The sequence below is a fragment of the Physeter macrocephalus genome, chromosome 4 (genome assembly GCF_002837175.3).
Source record: "Physeter macrocephalus isolate SW-GA chromosome 4, ASM283717v5, whole genome shotgun sequence".
In the NCBI taxonomy this organism is placed as follows: Eukaryota; Metazoa; Chordata; class Mammalia; order Artiodactyla; family Physeteridae; genus Physeter; species Physeter macrocephalus.
The window spans coordinates 68,243,325-68,261,976 of record NC_041217.1 but is presented as its reverse complement, the minus strand read 5'-3'; the positions used below and the strand labels follow the sequence as shown (position 1 = coordinate 68,261,976).

Genomic DNA, 18,652 nt, shown 5'->3' with positions numbered 1-18,652 from the left:
GAGCTGTCTGGTGTCGACCTCAAGATCTGTTGAAAGACTGCGACTGGCAGCCATGACGCATAAGGGCGGAATATTACGGGGGTTGGATTGCCCCGGGAACTTGGGGGAAGGGTCATGATCTGGGTTTGACCTTTGCTCTGAGCTTCCTGGTAACCCGGACGTTCAGTAAACTTGGGTCCGGAACAGAAAGTGCTGATCAGATGTCCTCTCGGATTTCACTTTTTGAGCATTTGGTTTTTGAGCACCCACTTCCTGAAGGAAGTGTCGCCTGAGCTGAATACTGGACTGATGGGAATTGGGGGTGGGCGGCTAGGTACCTTCTGGAGCTGCCAGCAGCCTCGTTTGGTTGAAAGAGAGGTAATAGATGAGTCCCGGAGGTTGGGAGGGGCCTGTTTACGCAAGGCCTTGTAAATTAGTTTATTTTATCCTAAGGGTAACGAACAGGTTTTGAAGAGTCTTAGCAGAGGTGTGAACAAATATATTTGCGTTTTAGAAAGATCACTGGTTGCAGTGAGGAGAATGAATTGGAGGGCGTGAAGTTGGAGGCAAGAACAATTGGGAAGCTCTTACCCTGGTAAGAGACTACAGCGGTCTGTCCTCTAGAAGCGGGGAGTGCAGATGGGGAAAAATTGATCGGAAATGGGTATGAGGCTGAGGGAGAATCCAAGGTATTTCCCAGTGTTCTGGCTTGGGCACCTGGGGAATAATGCCATTTTCATTGTTGTTTGGGGTGGGGGAAGAGTGAGTTTTAGGTGCCTGTGGGATATCCATTAAATAATAGAATATTAGATAAGGTGGGTTGGGAGTCCAAAAGGAAAGTTTGGGGGGCGGGGGGGCGCCCTAGCTTGTGAATATAGAAGGTTGTTGAAGCCATGGAAGTGACTAAGATGGCCTAGAAAGAGGAATTTGAGATGACATGAGGGAAGAGAGAGGAAAAGAGGACATTGAGAAGGAAAGGAAAGAGGAAACCAGGAGAGAAGTATCAAGGAAACTGGTCAGTGTCAAACATAATAGATCAGGTAAGATGTGGACTAAAATGTGTCCATTGGATTTTGCAACAAGTAAGTCGTTTAGTAATTTTGGAGAAAGCTGTTTCAGAGATACAGTGGGGGTAGAAACAACATTGAGGTAAATTGAGTGACTGGAAAGGCACAGTGTGTAAAGAATTTCTTCACGGTGTTGACGGTAGAAAGAGGCTAGCAGTAGGGTATAGCATAAGGGAGAATTACAAAGAAAGGGAAGGAGTTTTAGATATCTGTGGGACAGCCAGATGGAGATGTCCAAATGGCAGTTGAAGGTACAAATCTAACACATGGGAGAAAATTATTTTAAATGGAAAAAAAGCAAGTGCAGAAGAATACTTACATATTTACACAAGCGTTAAAAAATTAACTGTGAAGAGTGGGCCTGGGAGGTATGAAACTTATGCTTTTTATTTTAGATTCATCTTTACTGTTTGAATTTGTTTTACTGTGTACATAACATATTACTTTTATAGAAAGCTGCTTTTTAAAAACTCCAATGATGTGTAGGCCAGAATTTCGGGATCATGAACATTTCAGTGGTAGTTGAAGCCATAGATTTGGATAAGCTCCCCAGAGAACAGCAGAGGGCTAAGAAGAGTGCCTTGGTGAATGCTAACATTTAAGGCACAAGTAGGAGAACCCTTGGAGAATCTTTGAAAAGGAACAACCAGTGAGGAAGAAAAACACTGGATCCTAATTGTCACAGAATCAGAAGGAAGAGAGTGTTTCAAGAGAATGGAAGTTATGAAAAGTGTCAGATGTCCCCAGAAAGGTAGCTAACAAGAAAGGTTAAAAACTAGCTCAAGACTCAGGTTTGCTGGGAACTTGGCATAAAGGTCAAATCCAGATCTTGAACCGTCACCAAATATCACGTGGAATTCAGCCCCCATGCTGTTCCATCCTTATACGTCATGGTTGCCAGTCCCAGTCTTTCAGTGGGTCTTGAAGTCAACACCAGCCAGTTCTGGCACCACTAATATTTCCACAGTCAAGAATGCTTCCTCTCCCATTCTTTACTATGGCTCTTAAGCTGCCAGCAAGAAAAACTTGTGTTGCCAGAAATGGTAAAGTTAAGGAATCGAAAGTAGGAGTAAGGACTTCCCTGGTCGTCCAGTGGTAAAGAATCCGCCTTCCAACGCAGGGGACATGGGCTCAATCCCTGGTCAGGGAACTAAGATTCCCACATGCTGTGGGTCAGCTAAGCTTGCACGCCTCAACTAGAGAGCCCGCATGCTGCACACTACAGAGCCCGTGCGCTCTGGAGCCTGCACGCCACAACTACAGAGAGAAAACGTGCACGCCACAACTAGAGAGAAGCCCATGCGCACTGCAATGAAAGATCCCATATGCCACAATGAAGACCTGACACAGCCAAAAAATAAAAAATAATAAAATAAATTAATTTTTTTAAAAAAAGAAAGTAGCAGTATAAGTTGGAGTTGAGAAGGTCAAAAACTAGCTAATGATCACATGGATTTTCCTAAAACCACCCAGATAGAAAGAGTTGGCACAGAGAGGTTATGTAATGGGCACTGGAGTTCTCAGTAAGCGTGAGGGTTAAAGGGTACTAGAGCCAGATGGCATAAGCTTTAAAGAAGGAAGAGTTTTTACAAGAGGATGAGAGCACAATCATCTGAAAGTAGCAGTGGATTGCAAAGAGAAGGATGATACCCTGCCACCCTTTCCTACAGGAGTGGAAGAATGAACAACCTCTACTTTACACAGTTGAAGGGAAGAGATATCCATTAGAAAAAGCCAGAAATGTCTACCCCCGCTTCACCACCACCCCATACTGGAACTCTGTTCTTTTGTAAACAACCTCCCCTATATTCTCATTTTCTTCACAGATTACTCCCTAACTTTTCCTAGTGGACAAGTCATCAGGACAGAGGTAGCTAGCTGTGATATATGGAAGGGGGATGTGCCCCACTCACATAAGCCCACAAAAGAGGCAGACGCAGGCACTACTTCTTAAAATAGAATCATGTTCTCTCCCTACCCATATCCGGAAGTGGTTTGATACCTAGCAATCTTGACATCATGGTAGTAATTCCTTTCCATGAGCCCGTCTCCTAAACTTAACCCAGCCCCATGTAGAGGATTAGAGAGGAGAGTCCATGCTGAGGACTGCCTTCTCTAATAGTATCATGTCCTATCTGCTCATTGCAGCCTCTGGGGAAAAGATAGATTGCCTTCTTCACTCAGAATGGAAAGCTAAAGGAAGGACTGGGATTTTTCTTCATTAGGCCTTCAAAATAATCCCTCTTCCTCTATAGGACTGGAAGGACCTAATCCTTTTCCTGAGGCCAAACCTTAACTAAATTTTACAAATTCCAGACATTGGGACAGTTGCCTGGCCAGCTGTTCCTAAGTTAGTCCATTCATGACTGCATTTGTAGGCAAGTTTTCTGTTTGGGGGGCCCTGGAAATTCACTCTTAAAACATGAAGCCTTTGGGAATTCCCTGGCAGTCCAGTGGTTAGGACTCCGTGCTTCCACTGCAGGGGGCACAGGTTTGATCCGTGGTCAGGGAACTAAGATCCCACATGCCACGCTGCGTGGCCAAAACACAGACAAAAAACATGAAGCCTTGAGATATAATAGGTGCTGAAGAGATCATAATGCCAATAAAGAGAGCTGAGCAGATTTCCTGAGGTGAAATGGGATAAATACTAACTAAACCAAGGAGACGGGCACTCTCATGCCCAGCACTGAGAAAAAATATTTCAAACACTAAGATTTTTTGTTAGTTGTAGCTAAGCAGCTGTTCCCCTTTGGCTTAAACTGTACATCATCTCTGCAGTTAAAGCAAAAACTTCATCTCTTGCCTGATGTTCTTTTTCCACCCTCTCCTTACTTCAACTAAAAACTCAAGAAAACTCTCAGAAGACTGAGAACCCTATGTAGGATTCTCCTGTTCCTCCACCTTTCATGTCCCTTCCTTTATATCAGTTCGTCTCTTCCTTGGAGCTTCAGCTAACATCCCTCCAGCTTTCAAAGACGGGCCCCTCCAACTGGACCCTGAATCCCATTCTTTTCTGCTTCTCAATACACTCTATTCCCACAATTATCTCTTCCTTCACTAGAATCATTAAACTGACATCCTTCAGCTACCTTTCACATGCTCCCAATTCCAGAATGTCCTGCACTTCATTCTCAATTCACTCTAATTTTCAGTCGTTAGAAACGCCTTTATTTTTTTCTGTACTTAGAAAAATCTCTTTGTTACTTCCATTTATTGGTCCTATTTTTTTTTTCTCTGGATCAACATATCAGAGCTAAATGTCAGCCCTTCAGATAGCTACTATGTCCCAACTAAATATTTTTTTCCCAGTCAATGGTACTACCAATTCAAATTATAGTAGATCTCTTATCTTTTTTAATCTGAATACTCTATTGAGGCTGCTTGTCCCAGTCCATGCTGTTCCCCAGCTCTGCCAGCATTAAAATCTTTTTAAACCAGACATTCCCTTAAAGAATTCTATACCCTGTTAGCAACCTATTGTCACAAGTATCCTCTTGACTCTTCCAGGCCCACTGTGATCCCTATGTCCCTGCCTGGACTTTCCTCTTGAACTTTATCCTACAATGACTTGCTGACCTGACAGTCCTCTCTAGGTCTTGGTTTCCCATTAACTCCAAGCTGCTCTAGCTACTCATTTTCACCCAAGCATCATACTTGCTCCTAATATCAGTTGTACTTCAAACCTAGCTGTAAGCCCTTAACTAGAACTCCAGTGTCTGCTGGCTCCTGAATAGAAGAGTAGGGACCACAATCAGTCACTGAATCCTAATGATCTGCTGTCCAAAATTCTCCTTAACCTGTTCCCTTCATTTGCCAGCTCTGACCCTCACTAATATGACTTTGGACAAGTTCCTTCTCTGAGCTTGTTTTCCCATCTGTAAAAAGGGCAAATATAAAATAACATCCATGTCATAGGTCCCTGTTTTAATGATTATATTAAATAATATATGTGCATTGTCAACACAGGGCCTAGCTCACTGTAAGCAGCGGATAAATGTTACCTAATATTTATATATAACAATTTTCACTAGGTTTCAGAAATTCAGGTTCTATGTTAATGCTCTCTGCTGCGCTGCCCCCATGGGGATGATTTTTCCAAGTCATTGGTTATCCCACAGGCAGGCCATGACAAAAAACAGCCCTGTCTTACCAACCCCACCAGCTACTTAGAGAATTAATTCTCTTTGGTTGGTTATTCAGTCAAATAAAAATGATTCTATATTCTAGCAAATTCACTATATTTTTCAAAGAACATATCAGGAAACTGTTAACGTTTTCCTGAAGTCAAGATGTACTGTCTCTATGATGTTCTAGTCTGTTAATCTAGTAAGACTGACAAGGAAAGTCATTCAGTCATTTACTTATTAATAAATATACGTTAGGCATTTACGAATGTCAAGTACTCTGATAGGCATATAGGATAGGATACACAGTGGTGAACAAAACAGACATGGTCCATGTCTTCATGGAGTTTACAGTTTACATGGGTAGACTGACACTAAGGAAAGAAAATAGCAAATATATCATTTTAAATTGAGATAGGTGCTATGAAGGAAAAGAACAGAATGCTGTGACAGAAAAATGATCAGGGAAAGCTCTCTTTGAGGAGGTGACATGGAAGCTGAGACCCAAAGGACCCAAAGGAGCCAGACTTCTTGAAGAAAAGGGAGGAGGACTTCCCTGGTGGCGCAGTGGTTGAGAGTCCGCCTGCCAATGCAGGGGACACGGGTTCGTGCCCTGATCTGGGAAGATCCCACATGCCGCGGAGCGGCTGGGCCCATGGCCGCTGGGCCTGCGCATCCGGAGCCTGTGCTCTGCAACAGGAGAGGCCACAACAGTGAGAGGCCCGCGTACCGCAAAAGAAAAAAAAAAAAAAAAAAAGGGAGGAATATTCCAGGCTGAGAGGATACCAGCTAAAGGCCCAAAGGCAAGGAAGAGCCGACACCTTGGGAGACTGAATCACACCGCCATGAACCACTGTAGGCATCTGGGGATCGCTGCTTTCTTTTCTATTCAAAACTACTCTTTAATAACTTCTACAGTTTTACTAAGAATCAATAATCTTAGTTTTTTAGTTTCCAGAATTCACCATCTAGAATGTCCCTCTTTGAAAATGTGGACACTTGCTATGTTGTGTATTCCTCAGATGACCTAGACAGAAAACAATTTCACTTACAAATATTTCTGATTTCTAGAATACCATGTGTCCAGGGCCTGAACTCATTTAAAATGCTAAGAATCCTGTTACCATTTTAGCTAATCATTAATGAACTTATAACTAACAAAAAGACTTTTCCTAACTCATTTTACCTCATTTCTTAATATTTTCTTCCAAGCTTTAGCTATTTATAAACATTTTATATAGCTAAAATAATAATGTAATTATCATTATTGCAGATGATAGCTTATTTACATAGATATAATCATGAGAATCAACTTTAAAATTATTACATATAATAGAATTTAGTAAAGTGGTGGTTGGGAGGGCAAGTAACATGCAGAAATAAATATCCCTTATATGTAAACAATAAGTTAAAGGTATAATCAAAAAAAGACCCAATAGTGACAAGTCAGATAAAACGCCTAGGAATAATTAACAAGAATGGGCAAGATCTGTATGAAGGAAAAAAAAAATTTTTTTCCCTGTGCCGCATGGCTTGCAGGATCTTAGTTCCCTGACCAGGGATTGAACCTGTGTCCTTGGCAGTGAAAGCACAGAGCTCTAACCACTAGACCGCGAGGGAATTCCCAGTATGAATGAAATTTTAAAATGCTACCCACGGGTGGTGCAGTGGTTAAGAATCCTCCTGCCAGTGCAGGGGACACGGGTTTGCGCCCTGGGCCAGGAAGATCCCACATGCCATGGAGCAACTAAGCCCGTGTGCCACAAGTACTGAGACTGTGCTCTAGAGCCCGCGAGCCACAACTACTGAAGCCCACGTGCCTAGAGCCCCCATGCTCCACAACAAAAGAAGCCACCACAATGAGAAGACCGCGCACTGCAGCGAAGAGTAGCCCACGCTCTCAGCAACTAGAAAAAGCCCACGTGCAGCAATGAAGACCCAATGCAGCAAAACTAAATAAATGTATAAATAAAATAAAATAAAATGCTACCCACATAAAAGAGAACTTGATCAAACGGAAAATAATATCATGCTCTTGGATAGACCCAAATACGTGAGGAAATTTTGTATTGATAAAGGTGTCACCTTAGATCAGTGGAAAGATTATACATACCCTTTAAAATTACTATCTAAAACGTAACGGTACAGGGACTTCCCTGGTGGTGCAGTGGTTAAGAATCCGCCTGCCCATGCAGGGGACACGGGTTCAAGCCCTGGTCCGGGAAGATCCCAAATGCCATGGAGCAACAAAGCCCGTGTGTGACAACTACTGAGCCCACGTGCCACAACTACTGAAGTCCGCACGCCTAGAGCACATGCTCCACAACAAGAGAAGCCACCACAATGAGAAGCCTGCACACCACAACGAAGAGTAGCCCCCACTCGCCGCAACTAGAGAAAGCCCACACGCAGCAACGAAGACCCAATGCAGCCAAAAAATAATTAATTAATTAATTTAAAATTTTTTATTAAAAAATAAATAAAACATAATGGTTCAAAAAGGTTGAAAGTAAAAGAATTGGAAAAGATATACTGTGCAAATATAAACCAAAAGGAAATTATATAATAACATACAGTAGACTTGAAAGCAAAAGCATTACTAGAAATAAACAAGGGCACTTCATATCAACAAGTCCAATTTACCAGGAAGTTTTAAATTTGTGTGCACTTAACTTCAAATTATATAGAGCAACAGAGCTACAAGGAAAAAAATAGACAAATTCACTATCATAATAGGAGTTTTAACATACTGCTGTCATCCACTGATAGAGGATACCTCTTTCAGAACCAGTAGACAACCCCCCCCAAAAAATCAGTAAGGATATAAAAAACTTAAATAACGTGAGCAGCAAATTTGATTCAACAAGCAGATATATAGTCACTGTACTCCAAAACTTTAAATTACAAATTATTTTCAAGCACACTTGGAACATTTTTAAAACTGACCATATTGTGCTATAAGGCAAATTTTAACAAATTTCAAAGTATTAAAATTATACAAAGTGTGTTTCTTGACTTGTAGTTAAGCTACAAATCAGTAACAAAAAAGTAACTAGAAGCTATGAAATACACTACTTCTAAGTAACCCCCCCAAAATCACAATTGGAGTTAGAAAATAATTTGAACTGAATGATAATAAAAATATTACATACCAAAACTTAGATGTGACTAAAGCTGTGCTTACAAGAAAATGTATAGTCTTAAGTGCACATATTAGGAAAAAAGAAAAGCTGAAAGTTCATAAGCTTTGCATCCATTTCAAGAACCTATATAACACAAAGCAACTCTACTCCAGTAAAAATTAATTTAAAAAAAAGAACCTATATAACAGTAAATTAAACCCAAAGAAAGTAGAAGAAAGAAAATGTGCACATAGAGATGTCTGGAAGGATGTATACTTAAAATGATAGCAGTTTTTGTCTCTTGGGGTAGGATTTTGAATTAATTTTATTTTTCCGTATTGCTTAAATAAGCTGGAACAAACAAAGCCATTTTCGTTTTAAGAGAAAAAGTACTAGAGGAAAACATGGGATAATTTTTTTAAAAATAATATAGACTGTTGTGGTGACTCAACACCACAAGTCATAAGGAAAAAGACTGGTAGACTTGACCTCATGTATGAAAAATTTCCACATGGTTAAAAATACTATGAACAGGGCTTCCCTGGTGGCTCAGTGGTTGAGAGTGCGCCTGCCGATGCAGGGGACACGGGTTCGTGCCCCGTCCGGGAAGATCCCACATGCCGCGGAGCGGCTAGGCCCGTGAGCCATGGCCGCTAAGCCTGCGTGTCCGGAGCCTGTGCTCCGCAACGGGAGAGGCCACAACAGTGAGATGCCTGCGTACCGCAAAAAAAAAAAAAAAAAATACTATGAACAAAAGCACAGAGATGACAAACTGGGAAAAATATTTACAACTCATCACAAACGGCTAATCTCTTTAATATATATATTTTTAAAACTCATACAAATCAGTAAGAAAAAAATGAATGACAATTACAAAGGAGCAAAGGATATAAGAATTTACAGAAAAGGAAATACAAATGGATCCTAAACCTATGAAAAGATATTCAGCCTTACTCATAATAAGAGAAATGGACATTAAAATTGTCTTGAGATTCCATTTCAATCATGAAATTGGCAAAAACAACTCTGTTGTTAACATTGATTTTTTTGGGGGGGGGCGGTGGGGAAACTTGTCATTTCATATATTGCTAATAGTAATACAAATTGGTTTAATCTTTCTAGAGGCAAATTGGCAATATTTAACAAAATTTAAAATACACAAATCTTTTGAGGCAACAGTTCGATATCTAAGTATTTATTACATATGTACAAAATGATGATTAGGCAAGGCTATTAACTGCAGCACTGTTCGTAATAGCAAAAGACAACCTAAATAAACATCCTGAGGGTCTTGTTGAATAAATTATGGTAGATCCATACAATGGGATGCATCTACAAAAGAAGAAAGAGGGGGAGGGGGGAAGAATGAGGTAGTTTTGTATATATTAATATAGAACAGCCTCCAAGATATATTATTCAGTGAAATAAGCAATGTGCAGAAATGTGAATAGTATGCTATGATTTCTATAAAATGTTTTAAAAGAATGTGTATGTGTGTACATATTGGTAAGTGCATAGAGTATACAAAAAACTAGCTGGAGGGGAGAGGCCCCTGGGGAAGGGAACTAAGTAGCCAAGGAATGGGATAAGAGGGAGACAACGTTTCACTCTATATCCTTTTGTATCTTTTGAATTTTGAGCAGGTGTATGTATTACCTATTCAAAAGTAAATATTTTAAAACCACATCTATGTACAATTTTGTGTTCTGATTTTACACTTATTTTATAAATATTTCTCTATAGCATATTCCATATAGTTAATATAACATTAACAGTTTCTAGGAGCTTTCTTCCCTCTTCCGTTATAAATAATGATCTAGATATTTTGTGTCATTAATATAATACGATATTCCCTCATGCCTTCCTGCCTTACACATGTCCTTCTTTCTGCTTAGAATGCCATAGTTACCCTGCTCTCTCCTTGCCCGCACATTCAATGTGCTCATCCTAAGAGTTCCAGTTCAAATACTAACAGCCTTACCTGATTCTCTCAGGAATACTTACTCAGACAGTACTTTGTATACCTCCAGAATAGAGATTTTTTATTTTATGGTAATTGACTGCTTATTAGTTTTTCCTCCCCAAAGAATGCTTCTTTTCATCTTTGTTAACCAAATCCTCTGACACTCCCAACCCTTGCCAAGATCTTACTAGCTAATAGATTGCAATTAAACTCAAAGTCCATAGTTGCAAAATCTCTAGGGATGATACCAACACCTCAGAGCGTCCTGTGCACACATCAGCCCATTCCAGGGAGGGGGTTTGTTATCTCATTTATGTTCCTGCAGCTCTACTGTTTGTTCCTGCAGTCTCTCTTTGTGTTTTCAGAAACACCGGTTCATTACTGATAGCCGTCTTCCCTTTTAGGGCCATGAATAGCCCCTGCCACCACCTCCATCCCCTCAGATCACTGGTGCTAATTTCACATTGGCCTGGAAATGGTAGAAAGCTGGTTAAGGATGTGATTTCTAGAGCCAGACTGTGCTTGGGCTTGAATTCCAATTCTATCATTTAGTGGCTTTGTGATATAGGGCTTTCTTTCATTGAACCTGACTGTTCCTCAGTTTCCTCAAGTGTAAATGAGGCTAATAAAAGTAACTATCTTAAGAATTAAAGGATCTAAGGATCTTGATATAGGGCTTTCTTTCATTGAACCTGACTGTTCCTCAGTTTCCTCAAGTGTAAATGAGGCTAATAAAAGTAACTATCTTAAGAATTAAAGGATCTAATTTTTAAAAACGTTTAGGACAGTGCCTAGCACACAGTAAGCATTGTATAAATGTTAGTTTTTATCATTCTCTTTACCAAGTTCTCTAAGTGTGAAACTAATTCCCCACAGCATAACAGAGATCATGTTACAGTTTACAAGAATTCTTTGCTGAAGTCTCCAGAATAATTAAAGGCAATAACAAAGGAGAAAATTTTACAAAAGTGGCCACCCAGCTACACTGATCCTCTATAGCAGCAGTCCCCAACCTTTTTGGCACCAGGCTGCTCACCTCCTGCTGTGCGGCCCGGTTCCTAACAGGCTGCGGACCGGTACCGGTCCACGGCCCCAGGGGGCTGGGGACCCCTGCTCTATAGGGTGGCTCCCTCCCTGTAGTAGAACCAGAATTTCCCTCACCATTCTGAGTAATATTCCAGAATATCAGGACTAACCCCTTAAAGACCAGAAGGAGGAAACATTTTAATTCCTTTCCTAATCCAAGGTTTATTTCCCTAACACAACATTTATTTCTCGTTTTGTCCCAGGAGCTACCTTTCTCCATAATGACTGACAATGGGATTTTCAACTACTTTCAGAGGCTCCCTCATGTACTCAACAGTACTATCCCATCAAATCCGTGGTCTGACGTTAGTGTATTTCCCAGAATTGAGTTTTCCAATCAATTTTGTCAGGTTCCTTTTTATAGCTGTTTTAGGACAATTTCCCATGAAGGCAAGGACTCTGCCTGCCTTGTGCACTACTGTTTTTCCAATGCCTGAATGTAGTAAGAACTCCATAAACACTTGAATTGTGTATGAATGAACCCTTCCTTTGAAAAAAGATGAAGCTCAGGCCTACACACTCTTCTTTCAGTCTTCTCAACCTTAGCTTCTGATCTCTTGTGAGAATTACTTAAAGCAAGAATCAGCTAAATTGATAATTTAAAAAGAAACTTCTCTAAAATAAATACACTCTCCAGAGATGCAACTATGCTTACAATAGAGCCCGCCATCATGCATTATGAACTCTGCTTTACAAAGTGGTCTAATAAGGTGATTTTCAAAAAAAAAAAAAAAGGTAAGATGCAGATTTAAAGTAACAGCTTGTCTGATGCTTACCTAACTCATCAAGATATTCCTTTATTTTAAAAATATTGATTGAGCACTTACTTTGTGCCAGGCATTACAGTATTATTGTATGAACAAGACCGACACACAGTCTCTACTGTGAGCTTACAGTGTTTCAAGACAATTAAACAATAAAGTGTGATGTGTTGTTACCATAGAGGAAGTATTCTAAGGCTAGAGGTCTTCTGCCTGCACTTGAACAAGAGCAGCCCTGCACTGATCATTTTTATATTTTGAGATTCCAAGTGAGATTTTTTGTTGTTGTTAACCTGGCTCCAGTATTACAAAAAAGTTTGAAAATTACTGATATATATATATATATATATATATATTTATTTATTTATTTGTGACTGCATTGGGTCTTTGGGTCTTTGTTGCTGTGCGCGGGCTTTCTCTAGTTGCGGCGAGCAGGGGCTACTCTTCGTTGCAGTGCGTGGGCATCTCATTGCAGTGTCTTCTCTTGTTGCGGAGCATGGGCTCTAGGCACGCAGGCTTCAGTAGTTGTGGCACGTGGGCTCAGTAGTTGTGGCTCACGGGCTCTAGAGCACAGGCTCAGTAGTTGTGGCACATGGGCTCAGTAGTTGTGGCTCACAGGCTTAGTTGCTCCGCGGCATGTGGGGTCTTCCAGGACCAGGGCTTGAACCTGTGTCTCCTGCATTGGCAGGCGGATTCTTAACCACTTAGCCACCAGGGAAGCCCTGCCATATATTTAATGTGAATTTCATCCTGAAAATCTATTATGTGAATGAATGAAGAGACACTGCATATATAGTTAAAATCACCCTTTAAGCATTACTATCCTCCTTTTATAGGTGAGAAAATGCAGTTCACAGAGTAACTCTCCAAAGTCTTTCCCCCCCCAGTTTTATTGAGGAATAGTTGACAAATATAATTGTATAAAGTGATGGTTTGATATACATCTACATATAAATCATATACATGTGATAGTTTTATATATTATATATATTGGAATGGTTACCAAGATCAATATCCACATCCATCACTTCACATAGTTTACACATGTGTGGTTAAGAATGCTTAAGATCTACTCTCAGCAACTTTCAAACATATGATACCATTTTATTAATTATAGTCACCATGCTGTACATTAAATCCTCAGAATTTATTCTTTTTATAACTGAGAGTTCGTATCCTTTGACCTACGTTTCCCCATTTCTCTCTCCTCCGTCTCTAAAGTCTCATGACAATTAAATTGCAAGCCTCACTCCGAATCTCTGCACTCTACCACACCACAGAGCCTACACCCTAAATGGAATAAATCTTTATTTCTCTAGGAGAAAGAACTCTAGTGAGATATTACAAGCTTTGCCTTACCCTTATCCAATATCCAGTATTTCAAAGAAAGAAATATATAGCATGCAAATAAAAGACAAAAACCACATCATCATCTCAGTGAATAAAGAAAAAGCATTTGGGAAGAAAATCCATATCCATTCATGATAAAAACCTTCAACACTAGGAAGAGAAGGAAACTTCCTTAACTTGATAAAGGGCATCCACGAAAAGCCTACAGGTAACATTATACTTAAGGAAGAGACAATGCTTTCCCCCCTAAAATCAGAACAAGACAAGGTTGTCTGCTCTCAACACTGTACTGGAGTTTTCAGCCATTAGAAATTAAAGTTGTAGATAGACAATAGAATTTGATGATTAATGGGATATGATCCAAAATTACTGCCATGGGTTGGAACGATTAACACTGCAAATAAGATATGTAAGTTAAGGCCAAAAATAATGTGCCTAGGTTTAAAAACCAACTGGAAGATACAAATTTTGCAAAAGGATTACTGGGTACCTACTGTGTGCCATGCACTAGAGAGAAGAGACATGATTCCTTCCTAGATGAGTTCATTCCAGACCCAAAAATGCCTAGGCTACACTAAGGCAAGTCTTCTCGTGACCTCTAAACTCCTTTGGCATTTATTAAGAATTCTCTAATTCAATTGTGTTAACTGTTCAGGGCTGAGACTGCATATACTTTGATTCTCCGCGGTTCTCAATAATTCTCAGGAGTTTACTACCCTCCTAATGGATCACTGCATTGGCCCCCCCCTATCTCAGCTGAACTACAAGGAAGTTAAAGAAGTTTATTCGAAGCCGAAACATGTGACTCGCGCGTTTTAGGATGACAGCGCCTAGAACTGCCTGAAATTGTAACTCTTCAAGTGTCCGGAAGCGTTTTCTGAGATTACGTCTCTGAGCATGAGCGGAAGTCACCCTTTGAGCAATCTGCGGTTTAATTATACTCAGGACAGAGCCATCCGTTTCCATTCTTTTCTTCTCGTTGCACCCATAAGCAAGTGATCAGGTGACAAATTTCTCTTCGTTACTATAAAATAAAGATCGTATTCAAAGAAGTTTCAAGGCAGCCCAACTCCCCATCGTCCAGTAGTAAAGATGGAGGCGCCCTGAATGTAAACTACAGGTAATACCACTTCCGTGTTTCTCTTGAGCCCTGGTCCAAGATGGCGGATGAGGCCACCCGGCGTGTTGTGTCTGAGATCCCGGTGCTGAAGACCAATGCCGGACCTCGAGATCGGGAGTTGTGGGTGCAGAGACTCAAGGAGGAATATCAGTCTCTTATCCGGGTCAGTTGTGCTTCTACTGCCAACCGCGTCGCAAAAGGGTTGCGGGTAATCAGGTGTCCTTAGGAATAGGCTCCGTGTGGAAGCCGCTTCCGGTTTTAAAGTTTACGAATTCATAGATATTGGACGACTGCGGGGCTGGGGGACTTAAGGAGGCGCGGTGGGGAGGAGGTGCCTCCTAAGAGACTCAGGTTCGGAGCCACGGTGGGGCCAGACTTTCTGACTGAAAGCAGCAGTTATTTGGGGGATATGCCGCCCCGGAGGATGACGTGTCCTGGCCCCAGGTGATTGCTCTCCTGGATGTAGGGGAGGTGGTCAAAAGGAATTCCTGGAGCCCTAAGTCCCGGTCCACGTCTCTCCGCTCCCTCTTTCACTTGTCCTGAGGGAGGAATACACGTTAGAGCTGAAAATTCAAGTAGATATTAGTTAGCAGATATTAGCAGAGAGACTAGGAGCTGAGCTCAGGGTTAGGAACGAGCCATCTTCTGAGCTAATCTCCCTTCTGTGGAAGGAGAAGAAATTTGACTTTCTTGCGGTGGTCTCTGTTTCAAAGGCTAGCAGCTTTCCTGATGCATGTATTCATTCACTAAAAAAACATTTATTGTATACCAAGTACCTAGGAAGGGCATCCAAAGCCGAATAAAGTTGAGCCTACGGAGGTGGACAGAAACATATCATGATAATACATTATGTGGAGAAACAGGGAGAAGGAGTCTGAGAAATTGCTAAGATGTTTTGAAGCAGGAGCTGAGATACCGAAATCCAGCTTGGGTCTGGTCAGGGAAGGCTTCCTAGAAGAGGCAGTGCTTGAGCTGAGGCTTAAAGAGTGAACATAAGTTAGCCTGATAAAACATGAAGGTAAGAGAAGAACATTCAAGGCAAAAGGAACAGCACGAACAGTCATAGAAGCTAGAAACACCCTGACATATGAAGAAACACAAGTAGATCAGAGTTGTTAGAGCATCAAAGTGTGGCAGGGAGTGGTAGATAAGGCTTGACAAATAGATTTGAGCTCTTGAATTTTATCTTGGAGGCATTGGGATACCTTTAAAGGATGTTAAACGGAGGAGTAACATGATGAAATTTGGGTTTAGATCAATCACTGGCAGTAGAGAGGAAAATAGAATTGACAGGGATAAGATTGAAGTTAGGAGGCTGTCATTAATCCAGGCAAAAGAAAGATGATGATCTAAACTTGGGAGTTATGGTGAAGACAGAGAGGAGAGGTAGATTTAAAGAATATTCAGAAGGTAAAATCAGCAGGACATTGTAAAAGATTGGTTTGTAGAGTAAAGGAGAAGGAGGGTCAAGGATGATTCCCAGGTTTTTGGCTTGGGTGACTGAATGCTAATACTGCCAACTGAGATTGGTGCAGTGGAGAAACAAGTCTGAAAGACTAGAGGGAAACTCAGACTGCCAAGTTTGAGGTACCTGTGGAATGAAGGTAGAAATTTCAATACACAGTTGGATAATGGAGTAGAAGCTTTGAGAAAAGCTCTAGATTACAGATAAAGATTTAAAAGTCATCAGCATATGGGTGCTTAAGAGAGGAAGTAATCACACACTTTTCTTTTGAGGGAAGGGGGACTGCCCTTGACCTCAACACCCCCTCAAAGACCTCATTCTCTACTTTTAGTACGTGGAGAACAACAAGAATGCAGACAATGATTGGTTCCGACTGGAGTCCAACAAGGAAGGGACTCGGTAGGCAGACCCTCTTGGGAGGTGTGAGGGTGGGGATGTCACATAGCTTGAGCATTTTGGTGTCCCAGAGCCCACTGCCAGGCCTTTCCTGCCCCTTTCTGGTCTCCACTCCCACAACTCCAGAGTTCCCCAGTTCCCAACCCACGAGTCTCCCAGGCTGGTCATCTAAGCCAAGAAGATGTCATCTGAGTACTAGAAGAATGGGAAAATTGCGCTGAGGTTTGGTCTATGTTACAGGTGGTTTGGAAAATGCTGGTACATCCATGACCTCCTCAAATATGAGTTTGACATCGAGTTTGACGTGAGTATGATGGAGTGGGAATTGTGGAGGTTAGTAGAACAGGAGGGATTAGGTGATTGTTAACAAGCTAACCTTTCTTGGAGGGACCAAAGATAACTTTTTTTTTTTTTTTTTTCGGTACGCGGGCCTCTTACCGCTGTGACCTCTCCCGTTGCGGAGCACAGGCTCCGGACGCGCAGGCTCAGCAGCCATGGCTCATGGGCCCAGCCGCTCCGTGGCATGTGGGATCCTCCCGGACCAGGGCACGAACCCGCGTCCCCTGTATCGGCAGGCGGACTCTCAACCACTGCGCCACCAAGGAAGCCCTAAAGATAACTTTTTAAATGGGAGGGAAAAGCTGAGGTTTGAAACAAGCATAGGTTATAGTTACTCATTTCCATGTCCAGAATCCTGGTGTGTGACTGCTGCTTGATGAGTTTATAGAACATTTCAGTTAAACCAAAAAATGTGTATATCTGATTAGATTAGTTCCTTTCTATTCTGATTCTGTTTTATTAAAGCTTTATAATTCTTCCAGATTCCTATCACATATCCCACTACTGCTCCAGAAATCGCAGTCCCTGAACTGGATGGAAAAACAGCAAAGATGTACAGGTAGGACTGAATAGGAGATGGGAAAAGGTCAAAGAAGGCGTTGGGGAAGAGTTCTTCTGAGGCAGGAGTTTTCCCAGAGTCTGCAGGCCTAGAGAGACCCCAGGTCTCCCTCTGCCAAGCCTGGGCAAAGCACTTAGCTGACCTTGTTCTCAATCCTGATCACCAGTAGTCTTCCTGTGCTCTCAAGAGTCTGCTGTGCTTTATGGTATACCTTGCATGTCAACACCTTCTGATCATCTTGTCCCTCTCATAGGGGTGGCAAAGTATGCCTGACTGATCATTTTAAGCCTTTGTGGGCCAGGAATGTGCCTAAGTTTGGACTAGCTCATCTCATGGCTCTGGGGGTAAGTTTGGAGTATTTGGTATATAAGGGGAGAAGGGGTTAGGTCCTGAGTGGTATAAGAAAAGTAACTGAGAGTAAACAAGGAATAACACTGTTTTCCTTTGGGCGTGTTCTCCTAGAATTATCTCTAGGAAGGAGCTTCTGACGGAATAAGAGGCATTGATTGGGTGGTAGTAATCTCACAGTGTCTCCCTTGTATTGCAGCTGGGTCCATGGCTGGCAGTGGAAATCCCCGATCTGATTCAGAAGGGAGTGATTCAGCATAAAGAGAAATGCAGCCAATGAAGGATCAGTCCACTGAGGCAGGACAGAGGGACCTTCGATAGGCTATGTTCCTGTTTTCCTGTGCATCATTCTTTCTACTCATCTAACCACTTCCCACCACACCCCTTCACCCATAATTGTTACTAAGTGTCACTAGTTGCAGCAGACACTGCTGAAAAAAACAACGGTATTGCTGCTGAATTTCTACGTTGGGCTACACAGGAAGGAGAAAGACTAGGGCCTTGAAAAACCAAAAGGCAATTTATATCCCTTGTCCAGGTGGAGCAGTGTGAGGTCCTGGAGGGATAGGGGGTGACTGAAAGTGGGTACATAGTCTTTTTGGTTTCTGGAGATAACTTATCAATAAAAGCTGCTTCCTCCTGTGGCTGTGGTTCTCATTGGTGGCTGTTAATAGAGGGTGAGCAGGCTTAAGGTCAGCAGGCTAAGTAAGACCCAAGGCACATGTACAACTATACTAGTTCGGGAGGGAAGGGGAAATGGAGGATGCTCTGGTCTGGAGCTGGGGAATGAAAGGAAATCCTGACTGCTCTCCCTGCTGCTGAGATCTGCTTTTGTCCTTTAGCAGGGAGCCTACTGCTTTGGCCTGCAAGATGCTTGACGACTGGTTTTTCAAGGCCAGTATTCCCTGCCCTCCAGGGATCTTCCCAACCCTATGTGGATACTTCACTGGTCTGTGGGCTGGATCCCAGG

General features: G+C 41.8%; 1 protein-coding gene across 2 annotated transcripts; it reads left to right on the top strand.

Annotated features, from left to right (window-relative positions):
- The first annotated feature begins 208 nt into the window (after window positions 1-208).
- UFC1 (ubiquitin-fold modifier conjugating enzyme 1) lies at window positions 209-18,326 on the top strand. Of its 2 annotated transcripts, XM_028488730.2 has the most exons (8): window positions 209-357; window positions 494-574; window positions 14,604-14,738; window positions 16,372-16,439; window positions 16,677-16,740; window positions 17,258-17,334; window positions 17,588-17,678; window positions 17,882-18,326. In XM_028488730.2, the coding sequence occupies exons 3-8, from the start codon at window positions 14,616-14,618 to the stop codon at window positions 17,960-17,962; spliced, it is 504 nt and encodes a 167-aa protein (XP_028344531.1). In that variant the 5' UTR covers window positions 209-357; window positions 494-574; window positions 14,604-14,615; the 3' UTR covers window positions 17,963-18,326. The 2 variants fall into 2 exon arrangements, with proteins under 2 accessions (XP_028344531.1, XP_007112351.1); XM_007112289.4 differs by lacking the exons at window positions 209-357; window positions 494-574 and having other exon boundaries at window positions 14,304-14,738.
- The last annotated feature ends 326 nt before the right edge of the window (window positions 18,327-18,652 follow it).